We start from the raw sequence: 20,212 nt of genomic DNA on the forward strand, positions 1-20,212 counted from the left end.
TATTTGGCTGCTTAAAAATTAAAGTATAGCAAATAAGTATTTTCTTGGTTTAAGAAAATACTACTTGCAACTATGTTAAGAACATATTTTCTTGCAACCAGTTTTTTTTTCGCTGTGTGCATACACGAATAAAGATACTAATTGTACAAGATACTTAGTACAAAAATAGGGGAAAATTGGAGTAGGTACCTATAGGCAATTTTTATTTATTTTCCAAATTTATCTACAAAAACTGCTAATGGGAAAGTTCTCCCGTACAAAAACTGCCAATGGGAAAGTTTTTTCGTCTTAAATTATTTGATCGTGGTGCTTTTTATCCAAGATCAATGAGATTCATAGTTCCCATCTTGCTTATATTACTTTGGTTACGGTAACAACCGATTACCCTCAGAAAGTGGACTCCAAGACTCTGAGTTGTAACACCTGCCTTTTATTTCCGGAGAATGGGAATCGACATTAAAAATAGAGTTTCATGAATAAAGAAGAAAGTTATCTTTTACCAGTGAATTAATTCTCAAGTAATTATTTCTGTTAATTTTTCCAAATCGTATATTGACGTTCATGAACATCGGGCAGAAAAAAATTGAAAATATGATTCCTCAGAGTCCTCAGAAAGTGGACTCCAAGACTCCAAGTTGTAACACGTGCCTTTTATTTTCGGAGAATGGGAATCGATATTAAAAATAGAGCTTCATGAATAAAGAAGAACGTTATCTTTTACCAGCGAATTAATTTTCAAGTAATTATTTCTGTTAATTTTTACAAATCGGATACTGACTTTCATAGAACATCGGGCATACAAAAAATTGAAAACATAATTTTCAATATTTCATTTCATTTTTTTTTTTTTTTTCTTGTGGGCAATAAATTAAACATCGAAATTAATAATAAAAATAATATAAAAAGACAATGACAAATTTGAAGAACAAATTATCATAAAATAATGATTAAATCACATAAATATTTACATTTTTTCTCTTTTTTTTTGTTCATATTATTTACATTTTGTCTGAAAATTTTTTATATTTATTTTATTTTGTGCGGATACACATAACACATTAAATTCAGCGGCACTAGAGTTACTTAAGCTACTGCAAGGTAAATTCATACAAGTAACTTCAGTAGAGATTTATATCCAAAATAGTTTATAGCCATGATATTTAAATATAATTTTTTTTTTCAAAACAATTAATGGTGCGAAGATATGTAAATTAAAAAATATTTGTCATTTTATGTTTGATTATTTATTGTGGATGAAGACAACATACTGTTATTATAGCGCCAATAGTCCAAGTCTAATATATTAATATTAATGATTAGTGTTATTTAACAACTAGTTATGTAGCAGATCATTAGACATTAGCATTAATAATATTTATGTATTCAGCTTTTTATGAACGAATCAAAATTTTGTATAATAGCTTGTCTTATAAGTTAAATGAGGAATAATAATTATAAATACAGCAAAATCAGTTAAAATGGCATTGAAAGCGATATTCAGATAGATTTTTTGCACGTGGAAATGTGGAATAGTTCGTACATAAAATACAAAAATTAAAGACAAAAGTATATTTTGAATATGGTCAATAACGCGACATTTAGCCGGTATAGCTGCTATATAGGGTTTTTGAATAGTATAAGACCAGCCGAAGTACTCGAGAAAGACACTTTGGTTTGATCAAACGTCAAGGTATTCATTCAAATTTGTTTCAAAATTTGTGGGTAAATTACACTTAAAATAATAATAATAATAAACTGTTAGTTCATTTACTTGAAATTATCTTGCAGATGCTTATTTGAAATACTATTTTCAATTCGCCATTGTTAACGCTTTAATTCCAAGAACAAATATTTTTGTTGCAAAACATTAATTTCAAATTTTTTTTATAAGAAAAGGTCACTCATTTTTCGCCAAATTTGCAATACATAATTTTGAGCCAATTTTTATAATTATCGGACGAACTATTGGTTACTACTCCAATCATCTTAGGGTTTCACCTCAAAATCTAACGGAATAAGCTGAATTTTTTGTACAAACATTTATTTTGATAGGACAAATGTTGTCTCAAAAGTCACATATGGTAACGCGATCGCGTCCCTAGACATTCAAGGTCAAAGGTTTCGAAAATCAGTTTTTTGTGAATATCTCGTTTATTTTACCTTCAATCGCATTAATATTTATTATAAAAGTTGTAAAAGATAAAATTTTCTACAAATTTTGCAAGAAAGTTCTTTTGTAAAATCTCACAAACTAACACCCAATTTTCAACAGCCCATCCTGTACATCTGTAAAGAATTCATCATCATTATTTATGTAGACTTCCAAAATCCTGATGGTGTTAAGATATGCTAATTTTGTTGTTTTTTTTTCTATAGATTTATATCACAATTTTTTTGTTATTGTGATTTTATGATAAATTTATTATAATTTTTATCGTGTATAGTGAATTTTTTTTCACAATACAATTTTAATTATTAGTTTAAATTTTTTAATAATTTTTTGATTAATTTGACTTTTCTTTTTGTAAAAAATATTTTAGTGGAATTTATATTATACATTGCGTCACTGTAAAAATATTCAAATTAATAATTTTCAGGTTGAAAGGTTGTTCTAACTATGAAGCGTAAACATATATTGAAAAAATCGTTTTAGATTTTCGGAGAATTTTTGTCTTGCAATAAAGTATTAAGAATTCATTTCTTTTCGCTCGTGCCATTTTATAAGCCTTTATTTAGATTCACCTGTCCCGTTGTCTGTCTTTAATCAAATCTTGGAGGTCAAATTTGATCCACTTCAAGGTTTCCGATTGAGCTGAAATTTTGCATGCACATTTAACTTGGTTGACAATGCATGAGGATGTTGTGACGTCCTGATTCCCATCGCTTCTACCATATTTGATATATATATATATATATATATATATATATATATATATATATATATATATATATATATATATATATATATATATATATATATATATATATATATATATATATATATATACATCTTTTGAGTCTTAAATTAAAAATTTTAATAAAAAATACTTTTTTAAGGGACAAGCTTTTATTGTACAAAAAAGTAGAAAATAATTTTATCTATGAGTCACTCATACCCGACTGTTTGTAAAAGCTTGGGGCGCTTAATATTAATAATGAATCGAAAAATAATTAGGCATGTGGAGTAGATGAGGTGTTCCGATTTCTTTTTGATATTATAAATTGAGCGCCTCCAGCTTTTACAAATAGTCGGGTGGATAAAATTATTTTCTAATTTTTAGCACAATTCCTTAAAAAGTATTCTTTATTAAAAAAATTTGTATGATTAGAGTAAAAATTATAAACCTTTTATTTTGTTTGCGAGGAGGAAAAAATATGTCTGAATCAGATAAATTGAAAATTTCATATTAATATGAATAAAAATAATGAAACACGTTTTAATGTAACATTTATCATTGCAGAAACATTTACACGTTCAGGAAATGCATAATTTTCCGATAAATACAGTCTATAGCTTAAAGTATTCGGAAGTGTAATGATATTAATTTACATATAATATAAACAGCAAATTTCTAAATAAACCATGTTAATTTCTATTAAACATGCGACCAAAACTTTATAACATTCTTTATAAAATGTCTAACAATATTTACGAGTACAAAATACACAACTGGGTAATTTTTCAATTGAATTATGCAGCATCAATGGAACATTATTATATTTTATGATAAAATCTTTTTATTAAGATAACTTAAACAAAAATATTTTGCAAGAAACTAGAAAGCATACTTGTAATAATAATAATAATGGGGGTTTAACCTCCGTTTTGTGACGTTTGCTTAATCACAGAGGCCACCCACATCATTATTTCTTTATCTTTATTTATTCCTTTACAAACATATTTACAATTACATTTTTGATGTGGGTGGAGTCGGTTACTTCGTTATTATCCAAGCGACGACAATGTGATCAATTCTACACTCCCATTAATTATAAATTGTTCACACTGCCGCTGCCTGGATTCTAACCCGCAACCTAAGTCTAAATAGTCCAACGTTCTAACATTAGCGCCTTAGACCGCTCGGCCATTTAGGCTCATAGGCATACTTGTATTAATCGAGAACTCTGAATATCTCTTCATTGAGACGGAATTTACTGTGAAAATCGAGACAAAAAACGTTTTGAAGTCTACTACTGTTAAGCGGTCGTAGCACAGCGGACATATATCTAAAGTATTTTATTTTCCATAGCCATCCTTTAACTATAATCACTTACCTCAATAAAGCTTTAAAACTTTCAGGTGACTATTACACTTCCACCAATTTAAAAAATCAGGACAATATTAAGCATGGTTGGAGATGTGGTGACAGTCGGGCCATGTTCCAAACGAAGCCTGGTCCAATCTCGTATCAACATCGAATGGTAATATCAATTCAACGTTGGGTGTCAGACATAGGCCAAAGCTTGGTTTCAGTTCTTTGTCTAAGCCAGAATTGTCAAAGTCTTTTGGTCAAGGGCTGACAAACAAAGCTTTGATTTATTAGCATTGGCCAAGGCTTGATAGACTTTTACCCAGTTTCGATTCTATCGTCTGGGCAGACTGGACAATTTTGTAATATGATAAAGAGTCCACCTATAAATTCAAATTTATTTGTTTATTTTTACCATGGTTGCAGTAAAAAGTGCAAATATTATTAAACTTTGCAAAGACCATGATGAATACATTCAGATTATTATTTCACTCGACAGTGGAAGCCTCACTTCCTTATAAAGTTTGGTTTCTGAGATTACCATAGTAGCGTATTAAAAATGATTTCTGAACAGTGCGAATTTACTGACTTTATTTATTGAAGGAATGCGAAAATTACCCATGCAATTTATTCATTACACAAAGAACAGACAAGAATTATGAAGTTTTATTACAGTTGTATCTATGTACACAATTATTATAAATTATTATCTTGTGAAAAAGAATTTTATTTGGATAAATCCGAGTTCATGACATTTGATACGTAATTAACATGTTATATAATACGTCCTTGTTATGACTCGTCATTAGACAAATGATGACAAAATACTTTCTGAAATCCGGATTTTCTGATTATACAAAAAAAAGAAAGAAAAAAACAATTATTACATACTGTAATTAAATATATTTAAAGGATATAAAAATAATGTGGTACCACACATGAACTTTCTAATTGTAAAAAACTTATGTTTTGATTGTAGGATAATCAAAATAGGTTTTTTTTTACTAATTTTAAACTAATTTTTAGTCAATAATAATTTTTAGTGAATAAAAGATGTATAACAAAATGTATGAAAATTGAATATCCTTCCTCTTATCCCCACTCCCTTGCCTTCAAAATTTTTCGAAAAATGGAAGTATTCAAAGAAAATTCTTTCAATCGTTTTATTTTGTATAATTAATCAGACAAAAAGTAATCTATATACTCCTTAAGGCCATAATAGAGAAAGCAGACGAACACACCGCTCTGTTATGTATTTATCTGTTACGAAAAATTGCATTCTAGAATGGTCAGAAAACGTATGGGTTGAGTAGTACAACCCATACGTTTTCTCTCTCTTCTCAGTAAAATGAACCATTTGTTGTAAATTTTGAGAACAAAAATCATATGAATGCCGACTCCACAACGCTCCGCTGATCAGGTTAAATGTCTTCTTGTGGAGGCCTTTTGAAATTTTACAACACAAAAGTTCAGTGGGAAATTTTCATGATTGTCAATATGTAAAATATTGATGAATTAGTTTAATGAAAACCATAATATTTTCTACTAATAAAAAAAATGTTCGTCTGAGGTATATCTATATATTCTCTCACAAGTATTTTGTTTCTGTTATTAAAAAAACTGTTGATAAATTAAGACAGTGTAACGAAATCACAGTTTATCATTTATTTTTTATATTGACAAACTTTTATTGATAATATATGGGGGCTGTTAAGACCATGGTGATCTAAGTTACATTTTTATATTTGTGATAGAATTAACAAAATGTGTTTTAAAGTTTGAAGGAAATAAATCATTTAAAAGCTCCGTACCCGAGAAATAACCAAAGGGAGCTCCATTACCAAGGCTCCGCTGTATATCTGTCTATCTGTCAGCGGGTTGTATCTCATAAACCGCAATGGTTAGATATCTTGGAGTATGAACAGATTGTGTTACTATGGCCGCTATAACAACAGCTGGAGCTTAAAATTCCATAACCGACGGGTCTTAATAAAAAGCACATTGTATTATATCTTGTATAATGGTACAGAACCTTTCGTGTACGCGTCCGACTCGCACTTGACTAAGTTATTACTGGTTAATGATTATAAATAAATCTTAAGCATTATTGGAATAAATGAAAAAATTGTTACATTAAAGTATTTTTAATTTCAAATAAATAATAATCGTTTTTATACATTAACCAATTCTTAATGAAGCTAGATGTTAGGATTGTTCGAGAAAATAGCTCTTGTATGAGCTATGAAGAATTATGTTTTTATCGTGTACAAATTCCAAAATTGTCATATTTGATGCTTGAATTATATGATGCTTTATTTGATGATAGTTTTCATGAAAATACGGTTTTTAGATAAAAACTAATATATATGGTATCAAAAGAAACAGCGGTTATTTTGACACACTGTATACAGTACTTACAACATTATATCAAATTACTACATGCATATAACATCTAAAAGGTGGTACACCTGTAAAACTATTAATTACGTAAATGCTTATTAAAATATTTTAATGGCACAATCAATAATCAATAAATAATTTACAATATGTAAATGTAATAAAAAGCTAGACATACCACATTCGCGGTGCAATACTGTACCAAACCAAAACCACGAATGTAGAAAAATGGGTTCAGTTGTTAAAAATGTTTTAAAAAAAATGAAATGCTTAACAAATACTGAGGACAATTCAGTATCTATCCTACCCATTAATGCTTCAGTGTAATACCCGAGTGCCCACGTCTTATAAACCTAGTATTTTTCATTTCCTTTTGTAGATTAGGACCTCTTAAACATATATTAAAATTAAAAATAAAAAAACTTCATAAATTCTAATATTCTTGATATTTGATATCGTTTGACATAGATTAATATTAATTTTGCGTCGATAACACACTGCATTTTGATTTTTCTACTTTCTGTTCTTTTTTTTTTTCATGGGAAGATTCGTAGCAAGCTTTTTTCGAGACTTTGAAATTCCCCCCCCCCTCATATATAATCTTTGTTATCGTTCTTGAAAATGTTCTTTATAATAAGGTTTATGCGTAATCTTATCTTATTTAAATAGTAATTTTATTATAAAAGACTAGCAGACTCGACCACGGTTTACAGTGGTTAAGGTTCTTGTAGTATAACATTACAGTGTAACTATTCAAGGGTAAATGTAATTGTAGCTTATATGAAACGTTTGTATTTTTAACACAGCGCCATCTATTGAATACTTACTCAATCTAGTCAACAGATATCGCCATCTGTTAGAATCGTTTGGAGCTAACAGATAATTGTGGCTGTCAAATAATAGACAAATAATTTGCCATAACATATAATTTGCAATAAAAAAATATTGAATTTAAATTGAGATGTAAGCTCCCCACCTTTCAAGGTGGATCAAATTGCACACGATGTGCAAATCAGATTTAAAATCGGTTTAGTAATTTAAGAGTCCATAGCGGTAATCCACGTAATTTTTATATATAATGAAAATTTTGAGTGCCTGAATTGCAAATTAACTTTTTAAATATAAAACGCTTACTTAAATATCCAAATTGGGAAAAATTTCCCCAAAAATATAAAAATCAATATTACAGTCTTAATATCCCACAGTAATATACTAGGTATATTAAAAATTTAAGTACAGATTCCTATAACAAAAATTCTCCGTGTAATTAATGAAATCTATTGATTAGAAACAAGCATTGGCATGCCAATAGGCATTACGACAATGTAACTAACCACTAATAGCTAAATGTAATAACTGCTACTCCGATCATTATGAAAATTAATTTGAGTATGAATTTTATTATTGCAATAAATAACTATGAATACATTAATAAATAATAAAATAAAATACCACACAACTGGCGCCTAGACTTGCGGTTTTCTAAATAATTCTGTTCTTTTTTTTTATTTTCACATAAATTAAACAATACCTACAAACGACATCAACATCATCATCATATTTTTTTTATTCATATGTGTTTGTTTGCATAAAAATTATACCTTAAGAAAATATATAAATATAATACCTATGTGCACCGTGAAATGACATCTGAAAAGAATTTTATTTAAAAAAAAAATGTGTTTATTGTCATAATTTTTAAATAAAATGACAAAAAAGTGCATTATGCAGAAGTTGCGCAGGCTTAGCGAATATCTTGCTGCAAAATTGGCGATCCTAGTTGTGTCTATTATACAAGATCATTATAAGTCCCAATATATTAAAAAAAGTATATAATATAAGGAAATATTAAATTTATTGTAAAAACTTCAGAGAATAAATTGTAGCAAATGTAATTTCATACAATTTTACTTATGGTGGATCCATATTTCCATTTCACTAGTTAAAAAACTACTAACTGACTCGAATCAATATTTGATTAGTTATTATACACTTTGAAGTCAATCTAAGGATGCTAATGAATCAATCGATAGTTAGCGTCGACTTAAAAGCGTAATTGCTCAAAAGAAAGTTATTGGCTGGAGTCTGTACTCAAAAATTATTTTGTACACTCTGTGTCACAAAATCTGCACTGAGCAAATGAAAAGAGGGTACCATACTTTTTTCTCTTAAATATATTTGGTGATACACTGTATATACATGTCAAAACTATTTGGTGATATACATGTCATATACCTATCACCAAAACCTTAGAACTTTTACTGATTTAATAAATATGGATAATCAACTTGTGCAAATTTTATGACGCAGAGATACATTGATTTTATACTATGTGTATGGTCCTGTAATATGACTAACATAATACAAATTTTAATTTTATTTATATAAATCGAGATAGAATCGATGGATATTTGAAGAAATTTATTTTTGATATTCTATCATCGGTACAACTACAATAGCTACATTTTCTTACAGTCAAAAATTGGCTAATAACAACTTACGCTGATCTTGCATACAGTATGCATCAAATAATTTTTTTGAGACAATAACAATTGTTAAGTAACAAATTAACGTGTAGTGTACTACCAGCCTTACTAAAGAATGCTATGACCTACAGCTAAACCTATGACCTTTTATGCTATGACCTTTCAGTGAAAAAACAAATCACTGAAAATTAGAAGCTTCATTTTGAATGAATAAAATCTATTCAAACTAACTTTTCTTTAAAATTTATACAACACATATACAGTTTGACAACCATCTCCTTATCCATGTATAATATATGAAGTAAGATCAGTTCTTATGGACGTTCTTATGTATAAAACAAAGAAGGAATGTACTGTGTGTGATGTTCGTCTAATCTTATTATTTGATCTGCAGTTGTGTCTCTTCAAGACACAAGTGATTGAAAACAAAAGACAAAAAATAGACACTTTTTTCCCTGCCACGCTCTCCACTCGAGTTTCACATCCTTATATACATATGTTCTCTTAGAACATACTGTTGTTATGTCGTATTTTGGCTCTGAATATTATTGTGGATTGTCGATCGACTCTGCTTATAGATCGTTAAATGCTTATTTATTATTACTCGCTTTCAAAATTATTGTTTAATTATATTATCCATTTTGTATTATTATTTACCTTTATTCATATTTGTCATTTTTTGACATATATTATTATAGAAATCTAAACTTTATCAACTACCTGTAAGCTTAATTGCAAATACAGAATATTATTAATATCAAGCTGTTTCAAAAATCAAAATGAAAAAAATTAATATCAAGCTGTTTCAAAAATCAAAATGAAAAAAAAAAACAGTTTGACTAGCTTAAATGATTACAGTTACCTAGTCATAACCTTAACCAATGATAAAAGAAAAATTCAAGCGAATTTCGAGATATCATTTTTCAAAAATCATTAGCATTTCCTCAAATTGAAGAAAAGTATATTTCAAAATTTTCACCAACGAACAAAGTATGTTAAGAGTGTTATCCAAAAAACGAGCTATTTTCAAGCCATAAGCTATCAATGAAACCTTTTGAAAATATCTTCTTTTTGTAAAAGTTTGATACACATGGTAGTAGATATAGCCAAGACGAAAAATAATATTTGATTCATTTACCTATAGAATTGAATGCGACAAACATAAAAGTATTTGTGAACACCCATTATATTTTTAGGTTAATTACAATAATGCACTAAATTATTAGTTTTTTGTTCTATAAAATTACCTTGCTTCAAATTATATTAACCAACGAACTATAAGATTTGATATCTTTTAATTGGTTCATGTATACTTTATGCATGAAATAAAAACTGATTACATCGTTTTAGAGACGGTAGATTTTGAGTGCTCAATTCAACAGCAACATGGCGAATTCTAAATGTGCGAGTAGTAGCAATGCAAACTAGCCACAATTCTAAGAGGATCGAAGAGACATTATATAACAACTATTAGCTTATTTTCCTCGACGTAACAAATCGTCAAAAGAGGGTTAGTTATGATTTGGTCTTGTGTAAAAAATTTTTAAGAAAAAACACTTCAATTAATAATTTTGCAATTATTTCGTCATCTTGTCATCATCAAGTATAAACACATTGATTAAAATTCAAAAAAGTTCAATACAGATTTGTTAAGTTCATATATTACGGCTGTTTAACCTTTCAAACATTAACCACACAAAGTTAATCAGTAAATGAGTTTTGTGCATGAAATACCATACGATGATTAGAAAAATTATTTATAAGGTTTTTGTGTAGGTAAATAAATACAAGATGTATAAGGAGTCTGCAAAACTAGAATTATTTGTCTTTAAACACATTCATTTTTGGTGTTACATAGACAGTGTTGATCACGCAATCTTTTGTTTTTTTACTCATGTAAGGAAAAAAGATAGCCACTCTAACACACAAAGTAATAAGAGTATCTTTCTTCTCACTACCTCAGTGGATATCCTACCTTGTAAATCGTTAGAGATAGAACAAAAGTTTAAAGTCTAGGTCCTAGGGACCCAGGACCAAACTAACCTTTGTTAATAATTTGTTTTCAACGTTATGAATCACATAGTAAAATTTATAGGAAAGAAAAGTCTTTTGAGTGAAATTTATATAAAATTTGAATTATGTATGACCAACGCTACATAATTTTAATAATATAACAATAATATAATAATCTTTTTAAATACTTTCTTTCAAACAATTATAATTTACGATTCATAAAGAAAAAGTAAGTATTTATTGTTAATGAGATTAGAAGTTTTTTGAATGTCTTATTTTTTAATGACACTTATGGGAAAAAAAAGTTGCGTGCTCAACACCAATTTTTGTAAATTATAAATCAATTCTAAAAACATTCATTATTGGATAAATAACGAGTAATTGTATAATAAAATTAAGATATTCTTTATAAAAGATTTTTTGAATTTACATACTTGTTAGGATAAATAAAATACTAAATCATTTTTAATTATGTTTTAAAGAAATATGTATGTTAACAGAAGAGGACAAACATTCACATTTATTAAAAATTACAAAAAATTATGTAATTTTCATTATAATACTTTTAAATTACGAATTAGCCACTGTATTTAAAGCCAAGAATCTGATATGAGTAGTTTTATTATGAAATCGAATTTGACATTTGTTCCAAATTTTAGTGTACTTTATATGAGTCAAAGTCCCTTATACGTGATACTTTTAATAACTTTTTCAATCTCAATACATTATACCATTTAGCATATGAGGGTGAGATTTTACACTTCAATGGATTAACGCACACTACGTTTTTTGAACAAATATAAAGAAACGAAAAAATTACACAGAAGCCTATCATCATTTAATACAAAGTGTACTACCTACAACTCGAAGTATTTAATTTCAAGTGGCTTGGATCAAAGTTTCCCCAATTATTCCTCCCAAAGTGAAGCAAGCACTTCTCCGTTACCCTCGTACTTTTTTATAAACAGTCCAAACAACTCATTCTACCCGGCTTCATTAAAAAAAATTTTCTCGGCTTCATTAACTTACTACAAAGTAGCAAAGTAATTAAAAATTATCTTAGCATTACAAAAATTATTTAAAGAGAAAAAAAAGGTGTATAAAATTGAGTCTGAGCAAAATTATGAGAAAAATATCATTTCCATTTAGCTATACTCATTTTATTGATTGGAAAAGTTTGAAAACACAATACAACATAATTTAAAAATAAATATGTTAAATAGAAATAATTTATTTACAAATATTCCAAAATATTATTAAATTAAGCAAATGAATACAAAACAAAACAAAAGCAAAGAAAAAAAAAGAACCACATAAAGATTATATTATATGAGTGTTTATATGTAGAAATAAAATAAATTTAAAAAAAAATTCATGTATCATAAAAATGTCGCATAAGAGTTTTTCATTGTGAATAGGTATAGAGTGTCACTTCCTCGTGTATAACCGTGTGTCAGGTTATAAACCTCCTCTATTCTGTAGCAAATAGTCGCAGATACGAAGCAATGATGTTCGAAAAATTTGAGCAGACAGTCGAATTTCAATGCGGTTCTGGGCATTCGATTCAAGTCAGGAAATTTTGTGACCTAAATTGATCTATAAGAAATTAAAAATGTGCAATTTGCATAACTAATATGCATTTTATAATTGCAATTTAAATTAACCGTAAATATACTTAATTCCCAATTCGGTTAATACTAATGAAAAAGATTCTTGTTACCCGGGGGATTTTGAGGTCGCTGAACACGAAAATCGTCAGAATTGGTCTCCGAGGTTCCCGGTGCCTAGGTAAACGGTATTTCATTCGTCTCCTTGAGTTTTCAGAAAATTTGTTATATATTATTCGGTCCACACCCGTCATTCGGGCGCGTTTTTGGAGTCCCAGAACACGAATATCACGACATAATTGACCTCCAAGGTACCTGGTGCGCAATTCTGTCGCGATATTCGTGTTCAGTGACCCCACAAAACCCCAAGTAACGAGTTTAGATTATATAATTTAAAAATAATTATTAATTTATCAAGTGGACATAGTGTCCGACAAATTCCCTGCTACGTTTTTTCAGACCTTGCTTAAATATGACGTTATCATGATCATTTGCAAGCCCAACATTTACGAAAAAAAATCGTCGAGAGAAGTTTAGTAGATTCGCCAAAAGCTAGCAAGTTACTCACGAAGTTTCAAGTATGTATTAATCATTTAACAGAGCACCCTTTCTGCCCACGATCTGCCTTGGTTTCGAATAACTTTCATCATTTTTATACAAAAATATTTTCCACGTCTGCATTCCAATATTTATGATACCCAAATCCATGGCTACCATCTACAAAGGCTACAGTGAGTCGACAAGGACGATAATTTTAACGATGCCTTGGTTTAACATAAAAGATAAATAATCAATGTCGCAATACAATTTAAACAGGAATAATGTATTGTCTCTCCTGAGTTTAATAAAAAAAAAATTTTTACTTTTTTAGAAAACAACCTGTATCGCCCACAATCACACAATATACAAACACATATATATATAAAGATACAAAAATGACACTTGCCAATAAACAGAAAAACAATCGGCAATTGTCTGGCGTATACGAGCGACGTCAATGTTTAATGATTTGTGAAATGCCGAGGAAGCTGTATTTTATTTTACACACAAAAATACAAATAATCAAAATAAATAATGAATTTTATAAAATATTGTTTTGAATTTAATTCAAATATAGTATAAGTATTTTTATATTAAAAGAGAAATAACTGAAGATATCGAGTCGCTATCGTTCCTTAAAATATAAAAAAAAAAATATGTTTAACATTTTTATTCGATTCTTGTATAGTATAAAACATTTGAGATTTTATACTGTTATGAAAAGTCAAATTAAATAGTGCAATTCACTTCAATAATTGTTTATTTTAATGATTACGCACTTTCAGTTTTCAAATACTTTTCAAACCTCACGAGTATTTCTTGTTATAATTTTATGTTTATAATTAAGGTAGTACCAGCATGAAATCACTTTTCGACAGATTTGGCCGAATTTTTTTTCTCGGGTTTATAATAGCTTTATTTATGAATTCCTAAAATTTCATAATTTTTGACCGTTTAGATCGCGAGATATTTAAAGACAAAGATCGCGATTTTGAGGGTCATGTCCCATTTAAAGCATGTAAAATGTCCGGTCTCTCCAACTATTTTTTATGATATTATTATATATTGAAGAAAAAGTAGAAAAAAATGTTTATACAATACAATTCTAAAAAAAAAATTTAGAAATTAATTTTCACTTTCGAGATATTAATTTTGACGTAAATTGATCGAAATTGGGACGTTGGCATAATTATTTCCCATTTTAAACGGTCAAAATTTCTGAAACTTTGGGAATTAATAGTAAGCATTATTAAATTCTTAAATTTAATTTTTCGTTAAATTCTGTCGAAAAAAAAATTGTACCATTGCTTTAACATAGAAACTGCAAATACCATGCTGGAACATCCTTAACAGTTTCAAATTATTAATAACATATTTAGGTTAATATTAATTACGGTTAATTTCAAGATTTTAAGTTTAATAAATTTTGGTTGTAGAAAAGTAGAAAAAGTTACTTACTTATTCAAGACTGCATCACTAGGTAATAAACGACCCACACAGGCAACTTTAACATATTCTACGCCATGAACTGTTATATCCTGCAAAAATTAAAAATAATTATCAGGTCAAATATATTCTTTTTTTAATACTGGTAGAGATAAAGCCGGAAAAAGGTCAAAAGGTAATAGAAAGGTAAAGGTCTATGGAACAATATGACTCAGAAGTTCATCCAAGGTAATTCTGCTTATATTTTAGGGTATTCTAACAATTGTTTATCACGTTTTGCCCTACATATCGTGGTAACAGACGGGCAGGTAGATGGACGTTACAAACTTGGGTCTAAAATTAGTATACCTTGATATATATTCCATATAGATGCAGGGTTTAACAACTGACTAAGTTACAAAATTTTTATTTAGTAATTATATTAATTTTTAGTTTATTATTAACATTTTCAAATAAAATAATTTCCCACAAATATCAATAACATAATTTGGACAGAGTTCCATCAGTCACTTATATTTATTTGACAAATCACTCCCTTTTATATAATAAAAGGGAGGAATAGATCGGCTTAATTTCTGGCATAGAGGTCAGAAGTTCGGGAAGTCATTTAAGTTATTTCAATTACACGAAAATATTCCATAAAAACTATTCAAATAAAAAAGGGAAAATTATCACTAATACTTTTACTTGAGTTTGATCATTAAAATAAGAAAAACTCTAAGGTATAGTACTATCAAAAAAGCCCCACGACATAAAAATGCACCATAAAATCTGAAATTTTCTACACTAATTGACAGATTATAAAAAATCAATAAACATTTTTGTGAAGTATAAAAATTAAAAGAACCACTATCGTGTCACCTATTTAAGTGTTAGTTAACAAGTTTTTAAGTTTTTAACCGTACCACAATTAATAAATAGAAATAAAAAATAATTACTGAATATTATTATTATTATTAATAGGAAGAAACTTAGTAACTTACTAACCAACCAAAAGTAGAGGAGCACATAGGGGCGCATCACTTTGGGAAAAAATTTCGGATTCATTTTCTAAGCATATTCCCGTTTAAAAGTTTGCCAGACAAAAATCTGGTTCAATTTTTTTTTAAATCAGGTTTATTTTTGACAGCTTTCAAATGTCTTTTTAACCAAGTAAAGCTATTTTTTGGGTCATTATACATCAAAAAAGTCGCGTATGGTTATTTGGCTCACCTTTTCTGAAATATTAATTCTAAAACTGTAAAACAGCAAAACAATGCTTGAAAATCAAATTTTTTGGGTACACCAAAATCCTTAAATAATTTATGAGCTTTTCAATATTTCCCATTATAATAATAACATACAAGAAAGAAATTGTAAGTGGTATCATTTCTGTCAAAAGAAAATTGATTTCAAAACAAATTGGGACAGATTTTTAACCGACAAACTTTTGATCTTTAACAAAGGACGTCTAGCAAAGAAATCGAATCCGATCTTTTCCCGATTGATACGCCCTTATGTGCTCCTCTAAGCGTATTTAATAAAAATACAACAACAAAAAAGTTCTCTCAAATTGAATGCAGTAATAAGTAACCAAACAAAAAAAACTAACAACTAAAAATATAATAATTTGGTACTAACAATAATTTGGGTCATAAAACATAGCGACTCAGTGGGGTGTCTGGTCTATGATAATCTCTTGTAATCATTGTCTCATTCACATAAACTATCATTTTCATATGAAATCACGTAATAACGTCATATCTTTACATTCATATTCATTTATTATTTCTAACCGAAAACAGTTGAATCTCATTAAACTATTTTTACAAATGAATCAATTTAAGCGAAACACATTTTGTAAATGTAAACTTTTATCCACTGCAATCAAATTACTTTATTAGTTACAATTTTGCCGAGATAATTTAAAAGGCTAAGGTCTAACTTCATCCATTTTGCACTTTTTATTAAAAAACTCCGAGACAAAAATTAGTTATATTGAAATTTATATTGTTCCTAATTTCAGTTTGAGTTCGTTTTGAATGGTCCTAAATCATTTCTTTAAAGCGATTTAAAGTTATCATGAAATTAAATTTAGCATTGGAAACCTGAACACCTCAAGCTTTTATTTACAGTCACATTTATGTATATTACGCAGAGGAAAAAATGAGTTTATACTTCTTAGTACATCAAAATTTATGTTCAAGTCGAGTTTCCCAACGCTATAATACTATTTACATACTCTTCACGCCACTTTCATCAAAATATTATTTCGTAATGCGATCGGTGATACAATCATAAGTTGATGTTGTTAACAGAACCAAAACTTCAACAGTACCTAACTCAAGTTTGATTAAAGCTTCTAAAAAGCGAACATTAAAAATGACCTAAACCTATTTGCTTTTTTGGAGGATTATTAATTGTAGAAAATTTGAAAGATTACTGTATGAAAATTGCACAGTTGTCGACTATACATAATCATAATTAGTTAGATGAAAAATAATAAAAAAAACTTAAGTTACAATTGATTAATTATTCTTTTCAGTTTGTAAATCTTAAAAATAAGTTTATTATTTTAAATTTAATATTTCAAAAAAATAATTAGAAAAAGTAAAGTAGCTTTTGAAAAGGAAAAGGATACTCGCCATTTATTTCATACAAAATGATATCCTTATCAATAGTCTAGAAACGAAAGTGTAAGTTGGAAAAAATTCAACTTTTTAATGCGCACGGAAAACGAGTTCCACTTATTTATAATTTCTTTTCATGACATATTTTTAATGATATATCTCTATAATAAGAGTCCTATACCTACACAACGAGTAAAGAAGCTGATAATCTAAAAATTCATTATTAAATTTTCCTTGAACATAACCTAACACACGACTTCGAATAAAGTTAACATTCAAATAATAACCGCTTTGTAATATAGGTCAATCCGTTCGAATCTATTCATCCGCTATTTTTAGCCAAGATAGCCAACTATTCAAGACAACTATTACAAGATTCAAAAGAAACTTTTTTGTAAATTTGTAAAAACGTAAGAATTGAGAAGAAGTATTAAAAAGTTTTACTGTAATAATGAGTAACAATATTCAATTATTCTTTTTATACTTTCGAAATATTTTTGTTCTTAAATAATAAAAAGCGGTTTTCTGTTACTCATTATGGGAATTTTACATATTTTTCTCAAATTTTTGTCTTAAATGGCTGTTAAATTATGTGAGTGCATATATTCTATTGTAAAAAATAATTTTTTATTATGATAATTGTACAAAATAGACAATAAATATTATCTACTATATTATTTAAATGTTCAAAAAATAAAAATAAAAATTGTTTAATAACAAAAGATAGTTTACTCTATACTGTTAAAAACTATTTTACTCTATGGTTAGCATTAACTTTTCATCATGATTTGCCAAATATACCTAAATAAGAAATAAAGTACGAAAAATTTAATGATCCAAGAGAATTAGTAAAAGATAGAAAGAAAGATAGTAAAAGATTGTACAGGAATTAAAAAGCAAGCCAAACGCGAGTAATAAGGATGGAGTGAGAATCAAAATAATGAAATTATGTAGATAAAGCATCAAAACGTTCAGTGATCAATGGCGGGCGATTTCTGTGGAAATAAGTAAGTGGACTGAAAGTTGCGAGTTTCTGAAAATTAATAAAAATTTAAAAATAGGTTTAGTCATGAAAATATTTACAAATGTTAGAAAACATCCTAAAAAATGGGAAAACCAAAATTAAATCAGTCCGCCCGTAGAGTCAAGTAAAAAGTCAAGGCATATTGATCTAAAATTTGAAGAAATAAAGTTCAAACTCTAATGGTGGTTGTAGACCGTATAGTAATCGATAGCTTTAAATATACTTTATAAGACGGTATCGTAAAAATGGAATGGGGTTTTGATTCGGCCTGGGTGGAGTATTCAGCAGTGGAGCTCGCTACGCTCGTATGTAGCTCTAATAATACCTATTCACAATATCTGAATAAATAATAAATAATACCTAAATTCTATTCAAATAACTGTTCACAATTCTAGATAAATATGGTGGGAGCGCAAATAAATATATTTGAAATAGTAAGATGTAATATAATATTTTATTTATTCGCGTTTCCACCATTTATTTATGGTTTTAAGTTTTTGTGCGAAATCCTCAAAAACATTTTGTTGTGGACCGAATTGAGAATCTTAACCATTCTCGCATCTACTAGAACAAACAAATAAAATTTCATCCAAATCGGAACATCCGTTTAGGAAGAGTTAATTAAAAATACACGCGACGACGGTGACGGTGCCGCGAGTTCCATGATTTTTGTTCACCCAAAAATCAACGTGACAAAAGAAGTTTTCACTTTAAAAAATACTCAATCAAAATTTGAATGAATTGAATAATTTTGGTATTTCAACAATGTAAAAACGTGTCTCTACATAATATTAATTTTTTTGTGTACATACCTACACACTTAATTAGAACAGAGAAAGCTAAGCTATTTAAAAAAAATAAAAACCAAGTAAATATCTATAAATAATTTCGAAATAATAGGTAAATGATAACAATTATTTATTCATAACAAATTTTTATATTATTTAAAAAAAATATATAAATAAATGAATGAAATTGAATGAATGACTTTAAATTGTTGATAGTTGTTATGTGTGTGGACACCGTTCGTTGTTGGTTGTAAATATTATTTATTATATTCTCTGTTGATGGCAGTTTTGACAATAAGAGCACTTCATCATATTATTATTATAAATATATACACATACGTACAATCCAATTGTTGACATCTATCCTTCAACATGTCAGATCAACTGGAATATGTATATGTCAACGTAATATTGTAATTTCCGTCAGATTGTTAACTGGTTACAAAAAACCACTCCAATGTAGAGATAACTCAACACCTACTAACGAAAATCAACTAATTTCGTTTAATTGGTCTGAGTCGAGTAAGCAAGAGTTGGGGTGGTTTTTTGGGAAGTCATATTTGCAATTTTTGCTAGTTATTTTTCAATATGACGGAAATTACAATATTACGGTGGCATATATATATATAAAAATATGTCAACAAAGTGTACCAGAATTGGTATCTCTGATAAGTCTTGAGTGAAAACACGTCAATTTAGGTATCGACGGGAAAGTTCAAAAATGGTATCTGGAAAATTTTAAGTTTCATTTCTTCAACCCCACCCATCCCAACTTTGAAATTTCAAATGGCATTTCCTACTTGTGATACCTCATTTAAAAGGGCATAAAATTATCTCTTTAATCATGACAAAAAATGAAATCATGATTGGTTCTTAAGATAGACTACACCTAAGATTGAAGAGGGTATGAATTCAACCTTCTGGGCAGTCTATTTTAAGAACCAAACGATATTTTTCTTTTTTTTATCACGGTTAAAGAGACAATTTTATGTTCTTTCAAAGGTATCACAAAGTAGGAAGTGTCATTTGAAATTTCAAAGTTATAGTGGATG

The 20,212-nt window shown here is 28.2% G+C and overlaps 1 protein-coding gene across 2 annotated transcripts in view; it reads right to left on the minus strand.

The window, feature by feature from the left end:
* Window positions 1-20,212, minus strand: part of LOC123299182 (RNA/RNP complex-1-interacting phosphatase) — a 125,534-nt gene that overhangs the window by 45,508 nt on the left and 59,814 nt on the right. For both annotated transcript variants that reach the window (XM_044881462.1, XM_044881461.1), the window contains exon 5: window positions 14,752-14,831. In XM_044881462.1, coding sequence (XP_044737397.1) covers window positions 14,752-14,831 — 80 coding nt within the window. The remainder of the gene's footprint in view (window positions 1-14,751; window positions 14,832-20,212) is intronic.

Source organism: Chrysoperla carnea, chromosome 4, assembly GCF_905475395.1.
Source record: "Chrysoperla carnea chromosome 4, inChrCarn1.1, whole genome shotgun sequence".
Classification (NCBI taxonomy): Eukaryota; Metazoa; Arthropoda; class Insecta; order Neuroptera; family Chrysopidae; genus Chrysoperla; species Chrysoperla carnea.